Genomic DNA, 24,177 nt, shown 5'->3' on the forward strand with positions numbered 1-24,177 from the left:
AAAGCGTGTTGGTGAGGTCTATGTTCTACATTCCCGAGGGGACATTTAACTGTCCCTTAGTGCCAGGATGTCTCCCAGGGGGCTGTTTTCCTCCTCCTACAAAGCACAAGCTATTTATTTCTCTGTTGCAAGTAGAATGTGATTTCCCTGGCTCCGCTCCCCATGCCTGTCGCTGCTCCCCGGTCTGCAGCTGCTCATAAAGAAAACTAACAAGGATCCGGCTCCAACCGCCTTGTCTTCATTAGATTGTCACCAGCCTCCGCTGGCTCTGCCGGCGCTTTATTGAAACTGCTGGTGACACATACTGTCAGGTTGAAATAATGGGGCTGGTTGAGAGGGATGGAAAGATTTAACAATAACTCCTTCCCCACCAGCAAAGCCACAAGGGAGGTCTTGCACCACAGCACCCAGCTCCAAAGGAAAGTAGGAATTCACACTCAGCTCTGAGAGCCCCAGAACGGGCGTTTCATTGAAATGCCCAAGGGAGAGTCTGAGTTATTCAAATCCGGGGGGTTGGATCTATCGCCACAGTGAATCAATGTAGCTGAAGTTGATGGAGCTATTTATGCTAGCTGGAGGGTTTGGCCCTTAAATCTTCAGGCTGTCTGTTCAGTAAGGACAATCCTGTATTCACTGCAGGGCATGGAAAAGTAGCTGGCCCTGTAGGCTCCTCTCCTCCATAATCCCAGGGCTCAAAGGATGGGATTTGAAGGGGACAGCTGGAAAGCCACAAAGTGACTCAGTGAAGTGCTCAAGGGAAAGGGGTGTAATTAATACAAAATGCTCAAGTTCGCCACAAATTCTCCCCTCTTGCCCATGCCTTGAAGTCCAACATTTATGCAGCCAGGACCACACAAAAATAATCCAGTTCCTATATGAAACTCCAAAGTGAATCTGGAGATGTATTTGAAACCTGCTAAACTTCTAGCCTTAGGCTTACAGCTGGTTGGGTGAGAATTTCAGTGAAAAAGTTCAAAAGAGAGGAAAGACTTTGGGGGTTTTTCAAAAAATGTTGCAGGAATTTCCAAGTTTTTGGATGGAAATTTTCACTGAGAACTCTGATTTTTTCCTTTAAAAACATGGAAAAATTTTGAGGAACACAAAAATCTAGTTTAGGAAAAAAGGCTAAAAAAAAAAAAAAGTGTAATGGAAAATGTTCCACCCCTGCTACGTGTGGCATTAAAATGTTCCCTCTGAATTGTAGCTAAGGGCTGTACTAAGCAGAACAGTATGCCAGCATCCTAGCCTTATGCTATGCTCCGTTCTCAGTAGACTGAGTTTCAAATCAGGTCACAAGTGAAATGAGTTTAGCACAGTCTGACCTAAGTCTCTAGCCCATGTCTGTCCACTGCGCACAGATCAGCCTGCTTTGCCCAGGACAGCATAGGGCCAAGTTCTACCGGACGAGCTCCGGGGTGGGGTATTGGAACAGTGCTACCAGTCTTTCGCCTTCAGGTGTACGCCCGCCAGGCTTGCCTCACTCCCCCTGCTGTTTAGCACTTATGATTCTGTTGCAACGTAAACCCTTTAACAACCAGCCAAGGTTTTAGGGTAGGGGTGGAAAAGACTCTGCCTCATCTTGACTTTTACCAAAGGGAATCTGTCACCTTGGCAGCTTGCCGTTGTAGGAGCCACTTGCTGAGTTGGAAGCTGATTGCCAAGCTGAAATCTTAATTGGAAAGAGGAGCCAGGTGTTTATCCTGCTAGCATGTTTTCTTTGTCAGAGACTCATTCCATGGGGTTTTGTTGAATTTCTGTCTTTCCGATTGGACGTGCAGGTGTAACCCACATACCTGGGTGTGGTGTACTGTCCCATCTAGAGGCACCGAGACCACTTAGAAGAGATAGAGATGAATGAGTTTGCTCTGTGGTCTTATGCAGTAGAGGCTCATGCATTAAGCTCCAGAGGTCCCCGGTTCAATCCTGCTCGCCGGCAACCAGGGTCTGTTGGCGTTACACAGGTATATCCAGCAGGCAGCCTAGGGAGAGGCTTCCAGGCAGCAGCCGCAATGGTTGTACTCACTCCAGCGTGATTGCTGTTACCATAACGTGAGGACAGTCCAGACCCAAAGCATTGATTTTGAGACAGACATGATCTCTCTTGGTCTGAGCACAGCACTGGAAGCCACAAACTCCTGAATTCTGCTCCCCCTTTGACACTGACTCTCTCTGACTTGGGGCCAATCAGTTACCCCTCTCCCTGCTGCAGATTTACCATTCATAAAATGGGGATTACAATACTTAGCTAAATCCCCATTTTACAAATGAAAAAACGGAGGCAGAGTAGTTTGCCCAGGGCCCCAGAAGGAGTCTGTGTCAGTCTTAGTTACTGCACGGGTGCATTGTACTGTGAGTCGTGCTAAGTTTGACTCCTGCTTATCCCATGGATCCAAGGTGCATAGCTTTATGACTTGGCACTGGTGGCAGGGAGATTTGTCAAGTGTTCAAGTGACAGCAGTTTTTTTTCCAGCTCTTAATGTATGTTTTCCCTTTGAGAGGCTGCTTATTCTTCAGAGTAGCTTTGAATTTACAGCCCACCTGTAGACACGGTCCTCTGGGGATGCCAGACAAGTTTTTACTTTAACCCTGGTGCAACTGGAGATTTAATTCCATCCACTTGATATTCTAGCAGTGCTTCCTAGCACTGACATCTGTGCTTGGAAGAGTTTAATGTGCGTATGTGACTCTGTGAAAGCCCCCCGGTCCAGCTGTAGAAGGATGACTATGCAAAGCATCCTGGGATGTGGATAGTGTCTGACAGGCTAATCATTCTGTGAATTTTCCTCATTGTCTAGTTTAATCTTTTCTGATGCAGTGAGACGAATAACACAACAGAACACCAGTGCTGGAAGCCGCAAGCCTTTCCCGAGCACTGTAGCTGAACACTGGCAATGGAAAGAATCTACCTGAGCAACCAAGCACCCATGTAAAATTAACAATTAATTAGCAACCCCAATGCAAGAGGGACTTTACTCTGCCAAGTAGAATGGCATTGTGCAATGGCAGAGGGAACACACCAGGTCAAATCCACCCCTGCTAGCTATCTCAGGAGCCCACAGTCTGCCCTGAGGAGGGTCATGGAGTCGGCATTCTTATGCAGAGGTTTTAAGGGAATGTTCTCCCTGCGTATAAACTAGAAAGTTTGGGGTTTTGTCTATTGGCATCTTCTAATGATCTGCAGTAGGCCTTGTACTGTGAGTGTATTGGCAAGGGTCTTTTTGCATAGCTGTGTTGGATAAAGCACCTTAAAAACATATGGCCTTGCAAAGATTCTACCTAAATGTAGCAGAGGCCATGAATTTAGAGTGTGCCCAGCAAATTAGCCAGGCACCATGTTGGAAAATTCCTCCAGGCCACAGAGGTAATAAACAGCCGCTGCTGCAAGAATCGATTGACTGGGTATGGCAGAATTGATACATTGGAGTGATTTAGGAAAAACACTGATCCTCTATTGAATTGGCAAGCTGTCTATTCTCCAAAACAGAGCCACCTAGACTTAGCAAGGAGCCAAACAATGGTGAAATATGAGATGCAGTGAGAGAGGAAGCTGAACAGTGCAACAGGCATGTATGCTTAAAAACAGAGTGGAAAAGGGGTGGGGGTGGGGTGAAAAGTCTGGGGAAAATAAGCCGCCTGTGGGCTCTGACCTGGAGGAGTCCATCCAAAGAGAGATTTAAAAGAACTAGGGGGTAGGGCTCACTTCACCGGCTGGGTTCAACAAGTCCAAACAATTGCTCTTTCTTCACATGGTGAAAACAGCCCAATGGCTGGCTGTTAGTAGAATTACGGTGGTGCTTAGAGGCCCCACAGAGCAAAGCCTCACCGTGTTAGGTGCTGTACATGTAGTTAGGCAGAGACAGCCCCTGCTCCGAAGAGCTTACAGTCTGAACAGACACAGGCAAAGGAAGTAGTAGTATCCCCACATTACAGATGAGGAACTGAGACCCAGAGATTGTCACTTGTCTGAGGTCACCCAGGGAGTCTGCAGGAGGGCTGGGCTCTTGGGTCCCAGTCCAGTGACTTAAGCACAAGTCCCTCCTTCCTGACTGTCTGTGGAAGAGTGATCTAAATTTTAGGCCTCCCAACGGGAAGAGAACCGTGACAAGCACACCTAGCGCCAGCGGAGTGAATGTACCTGTCCATTTTCCATCAGCCAGAGAGGTGGGGAAAGCGGGGAAGATGATGGAGTGTGGAGATCCCCTGTGAAAGGCAGCAGAGCCATTGCCCTCTCAAAGACATTTGGAGGCCAAATCCTAGAGAAATGGGCCAAATCCTGCCAAAACATCCATCATCTGGAAGGGAGCTGTAATTCTTCTTTCACACAGAAAGGAGACCTCAGCAATGACTGATAAATCAGAGTCCAGTTGGCAGTTTATAGCGCAGTAGTTTAGCAAGGTTGAACCGAGCAATCAATGAACTCTATTGCTGGACTTTGACCAAGACACGAGGCAGGTTTTGATCAAGACTTTCCCCAGGAGACCACCTGCACGTCGTGCAGCGCTGCAGGAGGGGAAGGTCTGGAATGCCCCCTGGGATGCTATTCTCATGGAATTTCCCACCAGGCTAAAACCCATGCTAAGGGTTGGATGCCCTGTGCTCCTGTCGTTTCCAGCCCAATCCTAGCTGTCTTGGGTATTTAGATGGCTCCTGTTATGGTAGTACCTGAGAAATGTCGTACTTTAAGGTATTTATCCTCGCAACACTAGCTCCAGGTGCTTGGAGCAATGCAGGGACTGCATGCCACGTGGGTGGGGAGAGATTGGGCAGAGACTGTGCCCCTGCTATGCATTAGCCAATGGAGTTGGCTGGGCATGGGGGGAGGGGTAATGCTGCACCCCATAAAGGAGTGACCCAAATGACACTCCCTAGTGAAACAGGGGAGCCTCAGGAGGAAGAGTGTCTCTCTATGGCCAGATGCCCCTGGGGTGGTGTCTACCCCTTGGCCCTTACAATAGGCTGTGGCAAATAGCACTATATAGCACTGTGTGCAGACCCCAGTCAGGGTCAGCAGGAGGAGGGGAATGTAGCCTCGTGGTCTGACTAAGAAGGCCTCTTATTCCCAAGATGTGTGGGGCCGTCTGGAGTTGTGTGCATGTGAATGGAGAAGTAATAGGGGTAATACATGAGCTGAGAGGGGCACTGGATGGTACTAGCCCTATATAAATAATCAGAGGTGATTGAAAAAAGGTGAGTATATTTCATAGGAAAATATTGAAAGAAACCATTTTTTAAATTTAATTTAAATTGTTTAATAATATTTTTTTTGGGGGGGGGACCCATCTTCTCCATTTATTCCTTTCTTTTCCTCTCCTCCCCATATTTTTTTCCCCTTCAGTGGTGAAAAAGGGGAAATTATTGTTGTGGGAAGGGAAGGAGAGGAGTCGAAGTGGGATTTTTTTTCTCCCCACCAAAACAGAAGCTACAACTATTTTAATTGGAAAGAAAAAAATGTTGACCAAAATTACATTTGGTTATGGTTGAAAAAAAAATTTTTCATCAGGAAAAAAAACTTTTTTTTTAGCAGGGATGGGGAGGGGCGTGGAAGTGGGGTGAGGCCTATAAATAGTCACAGGCATATTCCCACGTATCTATTGTGCATCACTTATAATGTCAAGTGAAAAGCAGCTCTCTCCAGTCCCTCTCTGGGCTGCGTGACCGAAAGTCAAACCCAGGCCTTGTAGTCCAGCAACGGCCACAGCTACAATTGAGCAGGCTATGACTAAAGAGCCACAGTGCCCAGACCCTTGCTCTGCTAGTGCTCTCTCTCCCCCTTCCTGCATTAAAGAGAAATCAAGGACTGGGGCTGGAGCTCCAGAACATGTAGGTTTCATATACAGAGTTTGGGTTTAGTCCAGTGTTCAGAGTGAGGTCTGGGTTTGGATTCCTACCACCCAGAAAGTTGCGGGGAGAAGGGGATGTCTGACTCCAGGGTTTGGTATGAGCCCATCCCTATGTTGGTCACATATAGAGTGCCATGCCCCTGAAATCAGGTAGTGTCCTTGTTGACAGGGCCAGTCCCTGTGTGCAGGGATCGGCCCTGTTTTTGGTAAAGCCCCTGGCGTGCTGGACATTTGAAGAAAGTGCCAGCCAGCTGAGCTGTGAAACTGACAGCAGTCTGGGGCAGATACCTCCACCACCAGGTCTGTCATGGGCTGACCCTCTGCCTTTCCTCTTAGGCAGGATTCCAGTGTCTCCCTCCTTCCCCTGTCCTCCACCCAGTCTCTGAACCAGCACCTCACATGCAGGGCAGCAGGCCAGGGAGAGTCTGCGTGGCTGAGGAGAGGGAGAAATGGCCAACCTTTTCTCGGTAACCCTTCCAAGCACATCTCTCTGATGCTCACCAAGGCCCTTCCCTGTGCACGCCCTGTGGCAGAAGCCCTGGTTTTCCACTGTGGTCATCTGTCACAGGGCAGAATTTAAATCCAGTGACTGATTGGAAATGCTCTTGTGTGAGAGATCAAATAACTCTCTTCTCTGTGTGCTTCTCCTCTCCTGACTACTTTTGTTTGTATGTTTCAGGCAGTCTCTCTAGCTGAGAGTAATAGAGCTGGACATGGACAGTAATATAGCTGAATACCGCATCAGTGGTGAGTATCTCTAAACAAGCACTAGGGGATGTTGTTTGGGTTTGATTTGAGCTGTAATTCTCCGATCTGGAGAACAGAGAACAGCTGCCTTTCTGGGTGTCAGATGGGACAGGTACAGTGACCAGTTCTGAGAGGTCCGCGTGGAAGTACTCTTAACACAGTGTATACACCTGTAGTACTCACTTTTGCAGGGCATTCCTGGGGCTACTAAATTGGAAACCTTTGCAAAATGCGATTATTCCCCTCTTTCCCCCCCCCCCCCCAGAAAAACATTAAAGTGAAGTTAAGACTGTAGGTGCATACCAGTGGTTTGGAATGTGTTCCCTCCAATGTGAAGTAAGCCAGGAATTGGAGAATTAAAGGTTTACACCTGTCATGTCCTCACAACAGAGAATTAAGGGGTGTTGAGAATAATTCATTGATACCTTGAGATGCTCTAAGTATGGGGGCCATATACAGAATAGAACTTGCAATACTTAGATTGTAATTGGGGCATGGATTGTCTTTGTTCTGTGTTTGTACAGTACCTGTCACAATGGCATCTTGGTCCAGGATTAGGGTTCCCAAGTGCTACACAAGAAATAATAATACATAATACACCCACTAGGATAAAAATCAAAAGGGCACTCCATCTTCATCTAATCCATCTATCAATCCATCTATTTTTGTACTGCAGTAGAATCTAGGCACCCCAAACCGGGATCAGGGTCTCATTGAGCTTGGCACTGTACAAGCAGAACAAAAAGATGGTCCCTGGGAGTCCCAAAGAGTTGACAGTCTAAGTACAAATGAAGAGACAAAGGGAAGTACAAGGTAATGATGAGACAGTATGGGTCAGCGTGAAGAGGAGTGACCACAGCATACCTCATGCTTTACAGCCCAAGTAGATCACCAGCCATGATCAGGAAAAACTCTCCTTCTCTCCCCACTCTATCACAATTAGATCAATTTTATAGGTATTATGGCTTCCTCTGACATATCCGTCACTGACCGTTGTCAGAGACAGGGCGTGGATGTAGGTAGACCGTTGTTCTGCTCAAATATGATATTCACAGTCTAAGACAAAGTCTCGATTGTATAGTTTTTAAGAAATGACGCCAATGGACCAGAATGTTGTCATAAGAACAGGGTCTGCTATTCGAGAGAAGGCCAGCCTTCTATTTTCACTGCTGGAGGCACAGATCTCATGGTGGCCTTGCGTGACAAGGATTTCATGTCTTGTTCCATGCTGAATGATGGGCTGTAGATTTAACTATTTTATGTGATGGATGCTGGCACAATGCAGCAACAATTGTGAAATGTGCCATGCTGGAGCACCTGCATTCTCTTAAGTTGACAGTGAAGAATGCAGATTTTTCTCTGTATAGCCAGATAGGCATAGGAAGCTTTCTCCCAAATTCATTTGGCGTCACCAACCCATTGGGAACTGGCCTTGTAGAAAGGACAATGTATTTCATACACCCAGAGAGTGTGTTCAGTACACTTTAAATATGTATAAAATCATCTATTGAGGTAAATTGTCATAGTTCCATTGACTTTGATGGAGCTCTGACACTTTATACTAGCTGAGGATCTGGCTTACTTTGTGTATATGTGTGGGGGCTGAAATATATGAAAGCAACCACGCACAAATTAGTTCATAGTGAGTGAAATGATGATTGCGATTTCCATCACAGCTCTTCGGTGGGAAACAATTACACAGGAGCTGCCATTTTACAGGAGCAGATGAATGATCCATCTTGTCTGGTGTCCTGTTTCTGACATAGGCCAATGCCACATGCTTCAGAAGAAGACTGAACTCAGTCCCCCTTTTTCCCCATAATTCGGGGATGGGCATTCCTTCCTGGCCCTGGCTGGTGATCAGTCTATGCTGTGAAGCATGAGGATTGAGAGCCCTTGGTTAATGTAACTTCAGATACCCTTGTGATTCACTTAATGATGATACCTAATCCTCTTTATGAGTTTACTTAGCAGCGTTTCCCAGTAAAAGCCTGGCACTATTGCTCTGAAGTTAAATGCTATCACTAGATAGATTGTCCAGGAATTGCCAGACTGGATCAGACCCAAGATCCTTCTGGTCCAGTATCCTGGCTCTGACTGTGGCCAGCACCAGGTGCTGCAGAGGAAGGTGTAAGAAACCCTGCGGCAGGCAGATGCGGGATAATCTGCCACACATTAGTTCTCATCCTCATCACTGAGAGATTGGTTTAAGCTCTGAAGCATGAGGTTTAATATCTCTACCCCTGGACCCCACTCCTGACAATAACTCTCCTCTCTTCTAGTTATAAGGAGTCCGCACGGGTGGGAAATAGGCATCTATGTGACTGGCGCACTTGTTCTGCTGGGAATCGCTGCACTAAACCTGTGGAAACTATGGAAGTCTGGGAATTATCCAGCACCGTCTCCATTTCCCAATTACAACTACCGATACCTGGAACAAAAGTACGGGACTACGTATTCGGACATCAAACACAAGGTAAAAGCCCTTCTGTTCAGTGAGACTAGGTTGCTAAAAGAAAAGGAGTACTTGTGGCGCCTTAGAGACTAACAAATTTATTTGATCATAAGCTTTCGTGGGCTACAGCCCACTTCATCGGATGCATAGAATGGAACATATAGTAAGAAGATATATACGCGTACAGAGAACATGAAAAGGTGGAGTAAGAGGCTAATTAATTAATTAATTAGCACAGCAGTGTCCAGGAAATGGACCGCTTGTGTAGACCAGTCCACACAAGCGGTCCATTTCCTGGGCACTACTATGCTAATAACCGATGGTCACATAAACACCACCCTATATCGGAAACCTACTGACCGCTATATTTACCTACATGCCTCCAGCTTTCATCCAGGACACACCACATGATCCATTATCTACAGCCAAGCTCTAAGATGCAACTGCATTTGCTCCAATCCCTCAGACAGAGACACACCTACAAGATCTCTATAAAGCGTTCTTACAACTACAATACCCCTGCTGAAGTGAAAAAACAGATTGACAGAGCCAGAAGAGTACCCAGAAGTCACCTACTACAGGACAGGCCCAACAAAGAAAATAACAGAACGCCACTAGCCGTCACCTTCAGCCCCCAACTGAAACCTCTCCAGCACATCATCAAAGATCTACAACCTATCCTGAAAAATGATCCCTTACTCTCACAGATCTTCCTCGCTTACAGACAGCACCCCAACCTGAAGCAAATACTCTCCAGCAACGACACAACAAAAACCCTAACCCAGGAACCTATCCTTGCAACAAAGCCCGATGCCAACTCTGTCCACCTATTTATTCAAGTGACACCATCATAGGACCTAATCACATTAGCCACGCCATCAGGGGCTCGTTCACCTGCACATCTACCACTGTGATATTTGCCATCATGTGCCAGTAATGCCCCTCTGCCATGTACGTTGGCCAAACCGGACAGTCTCTATGCAAAAGAATAAATGGACACAAATCTGACATCAGGAATCATAACATTCAAAAACCAGTAGGAGAACACTTCAACCACTCTGGTCATTCAGTAACAGACTTAAAGGTGGCAATTTTGTAACAGAAAAGCTTCAAAAACAGACTCTAATGAGAAACTGCTGAGCTTGAATTAATATGCAAACTACATACCATTAACTTGGGTTTGAATAGAGACTGGGAGTGGCTGGGTCATTACACGTATTGAATCTATTTCCCCATGTTAAGTATCCTCACACCTTCTTGTCAACTGTCTGAAATGGGCCATCTTGATGATCACTACAAAAGTTTTTTTTTCTCCTGCTGATAATAGCTCTTCTTAATTAATTAGCCTCTTACTCCACCTTTTCATGTTCTCTGTATGTGTGTGTGTGTATATATGTATGTATATATATATAATCTTCTTACTATATGTTCCATTCTATGCATCCAATGAAGTGGGCTGTAGCCCACGAAAGCTTATGCTCAAATTTTAGTCTGTAAGGTGCCACAAGTACTCCTGTTCTTTTTGTGGATACAGACTAACACGGCTGCTACTCTGAAATAGGTCGCTAAACATTCCCACCAGCCATCAAGCTTTTATAAAGACAGATCAATATGGAGAACATAATCAGCTCAATCCTTTGATTTCCTCAGCAAGGTCTCAAACAGACGAAGACTTCAGAAACTCCAACCCCAGTGAAGTCACTAGAAAGCAGCATAAACCACAGCAGAAAAATGCAAGAAGAAAATTAGGAAGGCGATGAAGAAATTTGAAGAGCTAATAGCCAAAGATGATAAAACAAATCACACAATGTTGTTTACATCTATTAGAATCAGGAAACCTGCAAGAGAATTGGTGGGGTGGCTGGATCATGTGTGGGGTACAATGAACAGTTACGTGGCAGAGCCACAAAATGATTGCTTTGCATCACCTTTCATACAGACAAGGTTGGGAAGGTACTTGTCCTAGACCTGAGCTAAAGGAAAATATGACCCAGTAGGTCCCTTCCAGTCCCCTGAGATTGCAGGCAATTCTGTCATCTAATCCTGTTAAGGAATTTACCAAGCTTCATCATAGAACCACTTAGGTTGTGTGCCCCTACTACTCCTATGGGGAGGCTGCCCCAGAACCTCACTCCTTTGATGGTTAGAAACCTTCTACTTTCCAGTCTGCATTTATTCATGGCCAGTTTTATACCCATTTGTTCTTGTGCCAATATCAGCCTTTAGTTTAAATAGCTTGTCTCTCTCCCTGCTGTTTACGCCCCCGGATGGATTCATAGCGAGCACTCATATCCCTTCTCAGTCCCACTCTTTTTAGTCTTCTCGGATCATCCTGGTCGCTTTTCTCTGCACCTGTTCCAGTGTGAATTCATCTTTCTTGAACCTGGGTGATCAGAACTGCACACACTATTTCAGATGAGACTCTCTTCGTTACCTATAGGTCCTAATACTACTTTTTCAGTAGTACCTAAGTGACTTAGGAGCCAAAGTCTAATTGAAAGTCAATGGGATTTAGGCTTCTAAGTGCCTAAATCACTTTGAAAATGGAACTTAGGCTCCAAAGCTGCTTAGGCACTTAAGAGATGGTGTAAAATTTCCTTATTTATGGGCTAAATGCTATTGGGTAACATAATCAGACACTTGAGCAAATATAGTTCACCCAGTAGGGGGCAGTGGTACATGTTATGTATTCGAGGTGGCCAAAAAAACAGAAGGGGGACGGATTTGTGGAAAAATTTCAAATTTTTGGTTGGTTTTTTAAATTAATTATTTTTCATTTTTTGTACCTTTTTCATCATCTTTTTTGTTGTTGTTGTTCCAAAATGGAAAGTTTTCAAAAATGATTTGTTTTGAATATTTATATTTACAAATAACTAAGGTGTCACTTAGTTGACTAATGAAAAGTTACCCTGCAGCAAAACGAGAAAGGGAGAAATAAGGGATGGGAAGGGCTTTCATATCATATACCGTATATGTTCTAGTGCGTTATCTAGTCTCTCTTAAATGACCTAAGCACTTGTCCTGGGAGACTGTACCACAGCCTAATGCTGTAGATCTTCTTGTTAAGGAATCACCTTCATATCCCATGGCAATTGCATATTTAGACCCCTTAGCACTTAAGAGCCCCATATGCTTTGTTTCACATGTAGTAAGAAGTAGTTCAGAGGAGAAGGGGTTAATGCAACCTGAGTGCCTCTTCTATTCTTTTCTATGTCTGCAGAGGGGGGGAGCCTCAAACTTCCGAAAGGCAGCGGAAAGGACGTCCCCTGTCCGCAAGCCCCGCCTGAAGATGGATGACACCTTTGAGAACATCAATGAGCTGGGTACCTTAGAGTTGATGAGCAAAGACCTAGATCTGGGTCCATTCGGGCTACTGAAGAGATCTGTATCCACTGACTCCCTCAGCTCCATCTCCTCCATTGGGAATAACTTTGGCCAAGACTTCACTGTGGGCCAGGTGGAAGTCAACATGGAGTACGATGTGTTCTCCAACACCCTGCACGTCACGCTGCTGCAAGGGAAGGACCTCCTGGAGAAGGAGGACGTCAACTTTGAGTCTTGCTTTGTGCGCATCAGCTTGCTCCCAGATGAACAAATCATTGGCATTTCCAGGGTAAGTGTCTGTCACCTTCTCTTGCAGCATTTTTGGAGGGGTGTGTGTGTGTGTGTGTGTGTGTGTGTTAAGTGAAATGTGTATGGGACTAGTCGTTGTTCATGGTATACCGACCTCTGAAAAGCTAGATCTCAACCTCCTTGCAGCAAATTGACTGAGCAGTCAGGGGTCAAATCTGAGGATGCATCTCCTGCTGCTCTTCTTTTCTGACAGGAGGATGATAGGGCAGCATGAGTCAGTAGGGTCCGGGTGGATGGATGGATGGATGAGGAGTGGGCCACAGAAGCAGCACATCTTGGAGCCCTGGGAGGAGTATGATAGCTGGAAGCAGTTGGCGGAGTGATTACTGCAACTTAGGGCCTCCTAGTGCTTGGAATGGCTACAACATTACCGCCAAGCTCACGGTATATAATGCAATGTAATCTCATTTTTCGAAGAATTGGGGTAGGTTCTCAACAGATGGTCACTCCTGCCATAAAACCGATAGGCAAAGGAGTTCACAAATGCAGAATCACACTCTTGTCCCAGTCCTAATTGCCCATGATGGAACACGAATGAATCTAGTTTGAATGAAGAAATGTACATTTTGAGTTGGAGAAGGAGCAGCTTTATCCAGCTGGGAAGGAGGTTGCAGGTCTGCACTGGTGACCTTCACTGGTCGTGCACTGTAGAAAGACTCTTTATTTCAAAATTTGCCAGTAGGGGCAAGTTTGCACCATGTGGGACATTCTGCATCTCCTCTGCTAGAGCAGAAATGGGTGTACGCTTAGTAGCAAGTTATACAATATAGGAGACCCCAAATACCTGCTGTTCAAGGGTCACCCCACATTTTTCAGCGTATCCTTGGGCACAACTAACTCGTCACATGTATGTTTCCATGTCCCTCCAAACGTGAACAACCCTGGAGGTCATGTCTCCATGACATCAAAAACCATAGGTGCTGAAACTAGGGATGCGGCGGGGTGGGGCGTGCAATCTGTGGACTGGGTGTGCTTGACTCAAGGGAACAATCCCCAAGGCTCCTGTTCCTATAATAAATTACACAGCCTCTGATGCTGTCCCAGCCATCTCTCCACCACGTACAGTTCCACCACCCAAACAAGCAGAGGCAGAAATATCACGGCGCTTGCAAATCCAGACTCTGATGCGGAAATTGACAGCCACAGCTTCCAGGACTCCTGCTTGCTTGCGACAAATCAACATCATTTCTGCTGTAGCTTGGCTGCTTCTAGAGCTGGGTGAGTGCCCCAGAACGGCAGCTGTCCAAAGCTAGATTGCACTTCTCTGTGAACTTAGAGTATGATCGGTTTGTTCTGGGGATCGCTTTTATCTAGCAAATGCTGGGCGCACGTTGCATGATTCCTCTAGCATGGGCTTCCTTCCTTCCTATTTAGATACAGGCAAGCACTAGGCATTGGTCAGTTACCGGGGCACTTGTACTAGTGTTTTCCAGCCCCTTCCTCAGATGTGGAGTCTGTCCTTCCAAGCGTGAGGTGCGTCTGTTTACTTCAGGGCTATCATGGGCTGTTGTAGACAATTGATTCGTGTCACACTTGTTTGAGGCATGAGACTGTGTTCATAAGAAAAGTGTGTTATCACTGTTGAGAGATGAAGGATGGTCCTGTGGCTTGAGGCGCTGACCTGGAACAAAGAAAATCTGTGTTCGGTTCGTGATTCTTCCATAGACTTCTGGTGTTACACTGGGTAAGTGGCTTAATCCCTGTGCCTAGTTCCCTATATGTAGCATGGGGTTAATAGTGCTTCCTTTGTCTGTCCTGTCTGTTTAGACTATACACTCATCAGGGCAGGGACTCTCTTACTATGTGTGTTCGCAGTGCCCAGCACAGTGGGGCTCTGATCTCAGCTGGGCCTTTAATGTTACCATAATCTAAACAATAGCCGTCATCTTTAGGAAACAACCCTGCATTGTCGGCTGAGAGGGCCAAGATCCCCTAATAGGAATGAGGGATGGGCATTACCTGCGATTCCCTGTCAGCTCAATGTGGTAAAATGGCTGTTAACTGACAGCAGAGGGAGGAAACCTTTCGAGGGCCTTAATTCAAAAGCCTGCTGAAGGCAAGAACTCTTCCCATGCAGACAGGGTCACTTGCCGCGGATGCTCCTGGGCTGAGCTGACCAGTCCAGCTCTTGCCATCTCCAGCGTGCGTTTGAAGGTGTGTCTGTGCCTGCGGATTTCAGGTCCAGTTCTGGAATTGCTGAGCAGCTGCAGGCAGATCAGCGGCTATTGCCGGGTGCCCCCCGATGAGCATTTTCCTGGGTGTGTGTTCTTGCCAGGCCACTCACACCTTGGGGCGCTCATGCAGTGTGAGTGCGGATTCAGGCTGTAGGGATGCAGCCCAGCTACATCCATGGGCCATATTCAGCCCTGGCATTAGCGGGCAAAACACCATTCGAGTCAGTGGCATCACACTGGCTTCTGCCAGCAAAGAATTTGGCCCCGTGGCTGCAAAGGCAGTGTCAGCAGAATTGTGTGAGGGGAGTGGATGGCCGGGCACTACTCCTCAGTCCAAGTGGCTTGTTCTTTTCCATTCCTTGCTTCGTAGCTGACTCAGCACCTGAGCCAGTGCCCACTGAAGTCAATGGAAAGACTCCCATTGATTTCGCTTGGATAAGGCCCCCGATATACCACAGTGAGCTGGGAGGTAGATGCAGCACCATGCAATGCACTGGGTATGTCTGCTGTGAGCTGCTGGCTGGGACCCAGTGGAATATTATCCTCCCCAATCTGTAGCACTAGCCCTTCCGTTTACTCACCACAGATGCAGCTGGGGAGAATGGGTTAATCCTGAAAGAAACCTCCACTGGGGCATGGGAAGCTCCGGGCAGACCCAGTTATAATTCAGAAGCTTCTTCCTTGGAAGTTGCTTGTGATACCATCTGTCACGTGGGAGCAATTAAGTCTGTTCTATGAGATGGAAAGGACTGTAAAGAGTTTTGTTTCAATCGCTTCCCTAGTCAATGAGCTGCAGGCATGCCCTTCTAGCTCTTGGGAAGCGGATCTGTGAGCAGTGTGCAGAGGACCTGGGAGGTGCTGTCTCCTGGCGAAGGCAATAGAGGGGGGAGTCCGGACTCCTGAGTGCCATTCCCAGCTCTGCTAATGACTTACTCTCTAGCCTTAGGCAAGGCACATATCCTCCCTGTAACTCACTACAGCAGGGGTAGTGATACAGACCCACCTCCCAGGGGCACTGTACTAACTCATGCCTGTAAAGCAGGAGAGAGCCTTGTCTGGACAACTCAAGCATCCTGGATTTTGCAGGACATTCCACTCTGGCTGAATCAGGCTGCATCACAAAGGCAGGCAAGGGGAGGAGGGACAGACTTCCACCAAATGTGCTGTAGCCTGTGGGAAAATGCTTTGAGGAGGAGACCATGGCCTCAGATCTTGTCTCTGTTTCATGTACTTCATAGCCCTTATTACTGAACAAGACCTTGTATCCCACCCCTAGGAACCTGCCGGTGCTCTCCAGCTGGCTCGGAGTACCCAGGGAAAACTGATTGCGACAGGAGCACGCCCACCTCCAAATATTGGGAGACTGACCTGCTCCTCAGCACAAGCAGCTGCTTTGATTTGCTGCCCTTTCCAGGAGGCAGGCAAGGGAATAGGGCAGGGCAGTGAATCGGGTGCAGACTTCCCCAAAGGAGGTCTATAAGCGTATAGTCTGTGGGGCAAACCCATAGCGTTGGCTGGTCTGATTTTGGTCATCCCTCTGCTCATTGCTGGTTGTATTTCTATGCCCAGAATGGAGGGGGAGATGGCTAATGGTGGGGAGGAAGGCAAGTGAAAGGAAGAATATTAAAGGGAAAGGGAGATAGTGGGAGACAGGTCAGATCAGAAAAGAAAACTAAGAGGGGTGATTAGGTTGGGACCCAGCATGTAGCCTGAAGCATATGAGTCTTCCTGTTGAAAGTCAGTGGAATTGCTCACATGCTTAAAGTTAACCACCTACCTAAGTGCTTTGCTATGTCCAGGCATTTCAGAAGGGAAAAGCCAAACTGAAACACGAACCAATGATACCAAAGGATAGAGAAACGTGGGTGGGGAAAATCCAGAATGTGGAAAAGACTTGAAAAAAAGAGGCATTGAAGATGGAGAATAGGGAGAGAAGAGAGAGTCATTATTTGATCATGTATAAAGTTTTAGTTTCTATAAGATTTTTGTATGTGCGATTTGTTGTTGCTATATTTGTGTGTGTTACCCCCGAGTCCCAGTCCTTAACCAGGACCTCATTGTGCTGGGCGCTGTACAAACAGAACAAAAAAAAAAGGGTCCATGCCCCAAGGAGCTTACAACAGAAGTGTAAGACGAGATGACAGGTGGGGAAGCACGAGGAGACAATGAGATAATACAGATAATAAGCATGTTAGACAATTGTCTCAGCACACCAACTACCTAACTGTTGTCAAGGTATGGAGGGGTTGGTCTGTGTTTTATTACTAGTGGCTTATTTCTAGCAAATCTAACACGTTTCCCAGTTTTGTACTCAGAGGGCCACCCTCCCGCCTAAATCCACTGGCCTGGGGCACTCTGTGGATCATCAGTGATAGGGGATGATGGGGCAGCTGCCTGGTAGCTCAGAGAGTAAAGGCTAAACATTGGTGCCAACCACCATCCATTCTGTTCCTCCTCCTGTTGCATGTGGCTTGCTCTTGCCTGTCCTGTCCACTTCCGTCCTCTTGGAAATGGCTGTCCGCTTCCAGCAGCATTGTGTGGTGTTTGTGCTTGGTTTCTGGACAAGCTAATTTGAGTGTGGCCAGGGAGGGGGAAGCCCCTGGGAGGCTAGATATGGAAAACGTGAAGACAATTAAAAGTTTGAGGAAACTGGGCTGGAAGTTGCGTGTAGTTTCTGTAAATGGGACGTTCCTCCAGCCGGTGATCCCGACGGGCTGTGTGTGTGTCATGTAGGAGGCAAGTCTCTCTGAGCAGCTCAAAGGAACATGCAGGCATGTTTCACATTTGCACTTGCTCCAGGGAAATCATGCCCTTCTGCTCAGGTCCCTCTGCCTTGACATGTATCAATTTATATATGTCGACATCCCAATTTAACTCCATGTGCAGGAGCCAGGGCCAAAAGATTCAGACTGTTTCAACAAATGACGAAATAAAATGATGTCCCACACTTCACAAACTTTTAAATCGCCCCTGTGAGCTAACAAGGGGCTATTGTACAGATGGGAAACTGAGGTACAGAGAGACTAAGTGACTTGCCCAAGGTCACAGAAATATCTGTGTCACAGCAGGGAATTGAACCCAGGTCTTCCAAGTCTTAGGCCAGGGCCCAAACCACACTACTATCCTTTCACTATGGTGGTGGGTTCCTGATAATCTTGCCCATAAAGTCTCTTGTTCCTTTTAATTTTTTGAGGGGGCAATTTTTAAATAAATCCATTTCTGGTAAATGATGCTAGGTGGCCAGCTTGAGACACTCCAGTCTTGTTCTGCCATGGAGCAGGGAAAGCTGTGCTTGCTTGCTTGCTTCTCCCCCAGTCCCATCCCAACATGCCTTGGCTTTTACCTGGAGACACACCCTGGAGACACACCAGGATCATTCAATTCCTGGCCTCTCTGCTGAGGCAACCTACAAGGGTGCCATTTAATACCAGTTGAGATGGTGGCTTTTGTGCCATGGATTCCTGCCCAGCAGAGACCAAACTGAAATCACTAATTCATACAGCAAAGGCTACATAGGACAATGGTCAGAAGTTAATGACTGATCACTGCCATTCTGGGCTGGATTTGAACCAGTCACCAAGGCCCTGATCCCCCAAAGGTTTCCATGCAAGTGAACCCCTGTGGCCCTGCCGATGAAGTCAGCGGGGCTCCATACGGGTGCAGGACACCACCCACATGGAGTCATTTGCAGGTTTCCAGCTATTGCAGGATTAGGGCCCTACAATGGAACAGCTTCCTATCCCATTGTTCTGAGAATTTCAGCCCCACATTGCAAAGCCACTTGTTAAGGTGGCAAAGAGCTTTCCATTATAAACCTGATTTTTGACCATATCCTCGAAGTTCCTCAATAAAAGAAGTCCGTAATACCCAGCATGTCTCATGATTCTTCTCTAGCCAGCTCGGTTTCTTTGGTTGGGGGTTGTGTTTTGCTGCTTTCTGTTGCAAAGTTTGAGGTTAGTTGGGCCGGGCATCTTGGAGGCAGTGAAGTTGGAGAGAGTTTGTTCATTTTTTGGAAAAGGCATGTGATGCTTTTGTCTCTGGCCTAGACACCCCAGCTTTGCCTTATTCAGTTGTCCTCAGTGAGGAGAGTTTGAGCACTTCAGAATTAACCATGCAACTTGCCTTGAGTTATTCGCCATCCAAGTTGGACGCCCTGAATGTCCTGTCCAGTCCTGCCATATGTTGATGACTGACCCTGTAGACGGTCATGCCCCGCTAAGCTTTGGCTTAAAAAAGAAGTCTTCTTATCATTGAAACTAGCTTAAAGATATGAACTGATTCCAAGAGGTGAAAGTTTGTCCAGCTCATGGCAAAACACCCCAACCTGTCTCCTTTAAGCCAGATATAAGGTCACCGGGAACCTGTCCGCTCCTGTCAATGAGCTTTGGATCAGGCCTATAAAACAAACCCCCTCACAGCCTGAGCTGGAGAACTCAATCTATGTCTACACAGACCTAGAACCCCCATGTATCTCCTGCACCTCAGCCCTCCTTCCCGTCGGACACCATTTTCCTGTCTTCTCTTTACAAACTGGCGGCAGATGCCCGAGCACCACACCAGGACACACTGAAGCCTGGTTTGTAGCAGGCAGAGATGCAGGAAACCAAACTTTACTGAACGTGAGAGACCAGTGTCCCATGCTGAATCTCTACATTTGTCCCGCTGCAACTTGTCTCCCCCCTTGGCCTTCCAGAGCCCCTGGTCCTTCACCACCCTCATCCCTTTAGAAACGGGATCCTCTTTCTCAAGTTCCACTTATTCCGCCGCAAGGTCCACATGCAGAATGTTACATTTTCAGTTTGTAGGCCCAGCTACTTATGATTGGAGAGGCTCAGAACCAGTGGGGAGGGAAGGGAGGAATGCAAACATTGTCACAAATTATTGTTTTTGCTGACATTTTGTTTTCACCAACACTTACTCACCAGCTTCATTTACAATGTACCAGTATCCACATTGGGGGGGCAGGGTTACAGTAGGGTTGCCAATTTTGAGTGGGCATATTCCTGGAAGTTTCATCACATCACATAATCTTTAATTAAAGATTAATTTTTAATTCCTGGAGACTCCAGAACAATCCTGAAGGGTTGGCAACCCTAAATTACAGAGTCAGAGTTAAGGTTGTCTTTGTGGAACCTTATCTCCAAATTTCCAAGCTCTCAAACATTTGGTGGTTTTGGGAGGTTTTTTTAACTACAGTGGCATAAATATAATGTTGTTTGCAACTAGCTGCCGCATATTTACGACTCTAGCTCTGGCCTCACCAAATTGTTTATCTGGAAATTCAATGAACAAAAGAAGAAGGGAAAAATCATCTTAGTAGGTAGTAAATTTTGGCTTCCAAAGATATCTATGTCAAATATTCCAGCAAGTATAAAATATTATCTTTAAAATATTTTGGCAGTGCCCTTTTAAGAATAATTTTCAGCACAAAGACCAGACTCTCTGAATTTATGCTCTGTAGTTATTATTTATTGACTCTATTTACAATTCACTAACACTATTTATAGACGCATACTGGCCTGAGACAAGTAATGAAGACACATTAGTCTCTTTCCTGTAGTGTTCTGTAGTCACTTGAAAAAAATTAACTAATATTTATATAGCATCTTTCAATTCATAGATCCCCCAAAACTGTAGATATTTATACAGGGATCACTCCACCACTGATGTAGTAGAGCCATTTTGAGAGCCTATCTTTCCCCCAGAGAATGCCCGGATCTCCCATTGACCTCAGTGGGAGTTGCTCACAACCCATGGGGAAGCATAGGGCCATTTGGTGGCAGGCAGCAGCTGTCTAAGACCCAAATGTTGCAATAGGCTTTGCAGAAGCAGACCCAGTGTTCTCAACTCAAGATAAGTCTCTCAATATCTGGTGTTTTTCTTTGAGCTCCAGTTCCCGGATTCAAGTGGTTAGAGGAGAACCTGAGCTTTCGTTTAAAGGAAACAGGAAGTTTCTAGCCCTCACAATTGCAGAGAAAAGCTGGAAAATGTGAGTCTAGAGCATCCTAAAGGCTCAGAATCTGGACAAAGAACAAGAACCTCAAATTAATTATTTGTAATGATCTCATGAGTTTTGAATGCTTGGGGTTGGCAATACCACAGAGCCCCATCGAAATCCATGTGTTCTCTGTCTGTGTGCAAGGGTGTGTCCGTGCCACTGACTCAGGCTCGCAGGGCTCCGGCTCAAGGGCTGTTTAATTGCAGTGTAGGCGTTTGAGCTCAGGCTGGAGATGGGAGTTCCCAGAGCCCAGGCTGCAGCCTGAGCTGGAACATCTATACCGCATAGCCCAAGTCAGCTGGCACAGGCCAGCCATGGGCTTGTAGTTGCAGTGTAGATATACCCCCAGAGTCTACCCATGCTTAGGGGATCAGAGCCCAGCAGTGCCCTGTGATGCTACAGGACGATCAGTGGAGCATGCTGTACATCAGCTAAATGAAGCAACAGGGAGGATTTTACAAGAGGCGGATGTCCGGTGGTAGGTATCATGGTGTGCAGGATCTCAGCTTCCCGGACTGACTGTGGGAACTGGAAGGGTGCAGAGCGGGGAGACATGCAAACAAAGGCGATTTATTACCACCTGATCACAGAGCTCCAAATGGTAGAACTCAGACAGGAATGTTCAGGCCTTAAGGGTGCATCTACACTGCAAAACCAGCCCTGTGGCCGTGAGTCTCACTGGCCAGGGCAACTGACTCAGGCTTGCAGGGCTTGCGCTACGGGGCTAACGTAGCAGTGCAGACGTTCCTGCTTAGGCTGGAGCCGGGACTCTGAGCATACGTCTACACTGAGATTAAAAACACATGGAGTCTCAGACGCTGGGATCCAGGCTGAGGCTGAACATTTACACTGCAGCTTTATAGCTCTCTGAGCCCGAGCCCCGTCAGCCTGAGTCAGCTGACCTGGGCTAGCTGCGGCCATGCCATGCTGCTTTTATCACAGTATAGACATACCCTGAGGACCCACCCCTCTTGCCAGGTCTCAGATCCTAGGCTCCAGCCCGAGCAGGAATGTCTACACTGCTACTTTTAGCCCCAGTGTACAAGCCCCATGAGCCTGAGTCAGTTGATCCAGGCTCTGAGACTCACTGCTGTGGGATTTGTTTTTTTTACTGTGTAGACGTATCCTAACACTCCTCTCATATGATACTGGAGACATGTAGCCTCTGTGGTTCCGCCCTTCCCCTGATTACAGCAGGCAGTGTGGTGGTTTTTCACCCAGAGCTTGCCTCTGGCCCCATTCATCCTCTGTTCCACACAATCAGTGTGCCATCAACGTGTCATTGGTCACCTTTCCCTTTGTCCTTGTGGGAGGGGAAGGCAGGGTCATTAACGAGCCTTTGGCCACTTGTCCCTTTCTGTGACAATAATCGGCGTGGAAGCCTTATCCACTGGACTGCACTGTGTGTGAGGTGATTTCCCCTCACCCCAATGGCAGGGTTCTCCCATGGCACTTTTTTGGCATCCGGTGCCATGTCGTATCAGTGTTGTCAGCTCACGCAGCCCTGATGGATATCCCTGGTCACCAGCTGTGACACCGCCTGTCTCTCTGGCAGCCCTGGGCATACTTAGTGCCTGAGAAATCTATCCAGAAGCTCAAGGGTGGCGAAAACAGCGCAGCCTGCAACGTGTTTGTTTCTTTCCACAGTCCGGAAACAGCATCATTTATTTGCAGAGTGACAGTCACCCCATTGTGTTGAGTAATGATCAGTAAGAGGCCGATGCTCCTTTAGCGTTGTGTTTATCTACGGCAAAAGCAGAGTATTATGGTTACTGTGGGAACCAGCGTTTTCACAGTGTTTGTGTGTGCAAAATTTCAGCCATGAGGACTGCATTCAGTTTAGCTATTTGTAGTGAGTAGATTACACTCCACAGTGGCACAAGATCAGTGTCTCTCCTCTTAAAGGTCACTTGCCATTTCTCACTGGAAACTCCAGAGGGTCCGTAGTGACCAGCTGTGTAATCTGGAAGTCATTTGCACTGCACAATAACAACTTTATGGGTTTTACAAACTTATGAACAACTTCATGTATTCTTATGCGCCTGTAGATGGCACTCTTTATATTAACGGTCTACCTATACTCACATATAGTCAGCTATATCTCGTTTATATGTAACACCTGTAATGCTTAGGGCAGGAGCATCAAATGTGTGGCCCACAGAATAGTTTCATCTGGCCCACAGACTTCCCATGAATCTTTGGGATTGTTTCATGACCCCAGAGTCTGCACTACAGGGGGTGTGATTTGTAGGGTGCACCAATGTGTTGTGTTCTAACTCCACCATGTAGACCCTGCTAGTGTGCATTGATGTGGTCCTGGACTAAAAACAGGACTACATCAATGCGCACTAAGGACATTTAGTGCACGCCAGTAGATCCACATGGTGCGTCCTACAAATCACACCCCTGTCGTCCGGACTTTGGAGCAGCGAAAGCTTGCATACAAGTGTAGAACCACATGGTCACATTGAAGAGGCTCTGGAGAGGAATAAGTCGGGCAGAAGGTGGTACAAGGCTGAGTGAGGGGAAAATGGCACAGAAAAGCGCTTACCTGCCAACTGGAGAATAGATACCCCAACCTGGCAAGTCGAAGAAAAGGACATTTAAAATCTGTCAGAGGGTGAATGTAAGTAATCACCACCATGGTTTATCTTTAGCTATTTCTATTTGAATAGCTTTTGCTGAATGTGGCCCCTGCTAAGTGGCAGGTATCAGGTCAGGCCCGCCATATGAAATGAGTTTGACTTGGGGCTTATCTACATAGTAGGGTAATGTGCTTTAGAGGGGTGTGACTTCTGCACATGAGGGAACCTTTAGTGCAAATCATCAGGGTCTCCATGGCCCAGTTAACTTGCAGCATGTTAATATGGTTTAGAAATCACACCCCCGCAGAGCACATTACCCGACAGCATAGACAAACCCTTAGTCTTTCTGATCTATAAAGCACCACACACATCAAAACTCTTTCTGCTCCTCTGGGGAAAACATGTTAGGAGGAGAGTCTTGAAATCCGAAGTCTTTACATCAAGACTGGTTGGCTTTCTAAACACTATCCTCTGCTCTAGTTCTACCCAAGTTAATGGGACTGATGCAGGAATCACTGGGTGAGATTCTATGGCCCAGGTTATACATGAAGTCAAACTCGATGATTGTAATGGTCCCTTCTGACTTTAAAAGTTATCAGTGTGTCACCATGTTTCCCCATCTCAAGCCCAATAATGTCAGTAGGGCAGAGGCTAGGCAGGTGATGAGCTGAGATTAGAGCTACTGAGAGGCTATGAATCAGTCTGTGCTAAAACAGCCTATATTTGTTACCCTGGGTCATTCCCT

At 46.7% G+C, this 24,177-nt stretch overlaps 1 protein-coding gene across 2 annotated transcripts in view; it reads left to right on the forward strand.

Annotated features, from left to right (window-relative positions):
• Nucleotides 1-24,177, forward strand: part of SYT12 (synaptotagmin 12) — a 56,315-nt gene that overhangs the window by 7,458 nt on the left and 24,680 nt on the right. For both annotated transcript variants that reach the window (XM_074954705.1, XM_074954706.1), the window contains exons 2-4: nt 6,520-6,587; nt 8,870-9,063; nt 12,263-12,655. In XM_074954705.1, the coding sequence (XP_074810806.1) occupies nt 6,554-6,587; nt 8,870-9,063; nt 12,263-12,655 (621 nt within the window). In that variant the 5' untranslated portion in view covers nt 6,520-6,553. The remainder of the gene's footprint in view (nt 1-6,519; nt 6,588-8,869; nt 9,064-12,262; nt 12,656-24,177) is intronic.

Source organism: Natator depressus, chromosome 6, assembly GCF_965152275.1.
Source record: "Natator depressus isolate rNatDep1 chromosome 6, rNatDep2.hap1, whole genome shotgun sequence".
NCBI lineage: Eukaryota > Metazoa > Chordata > Testudines > Cheloniidae > Natator > Natator depressus.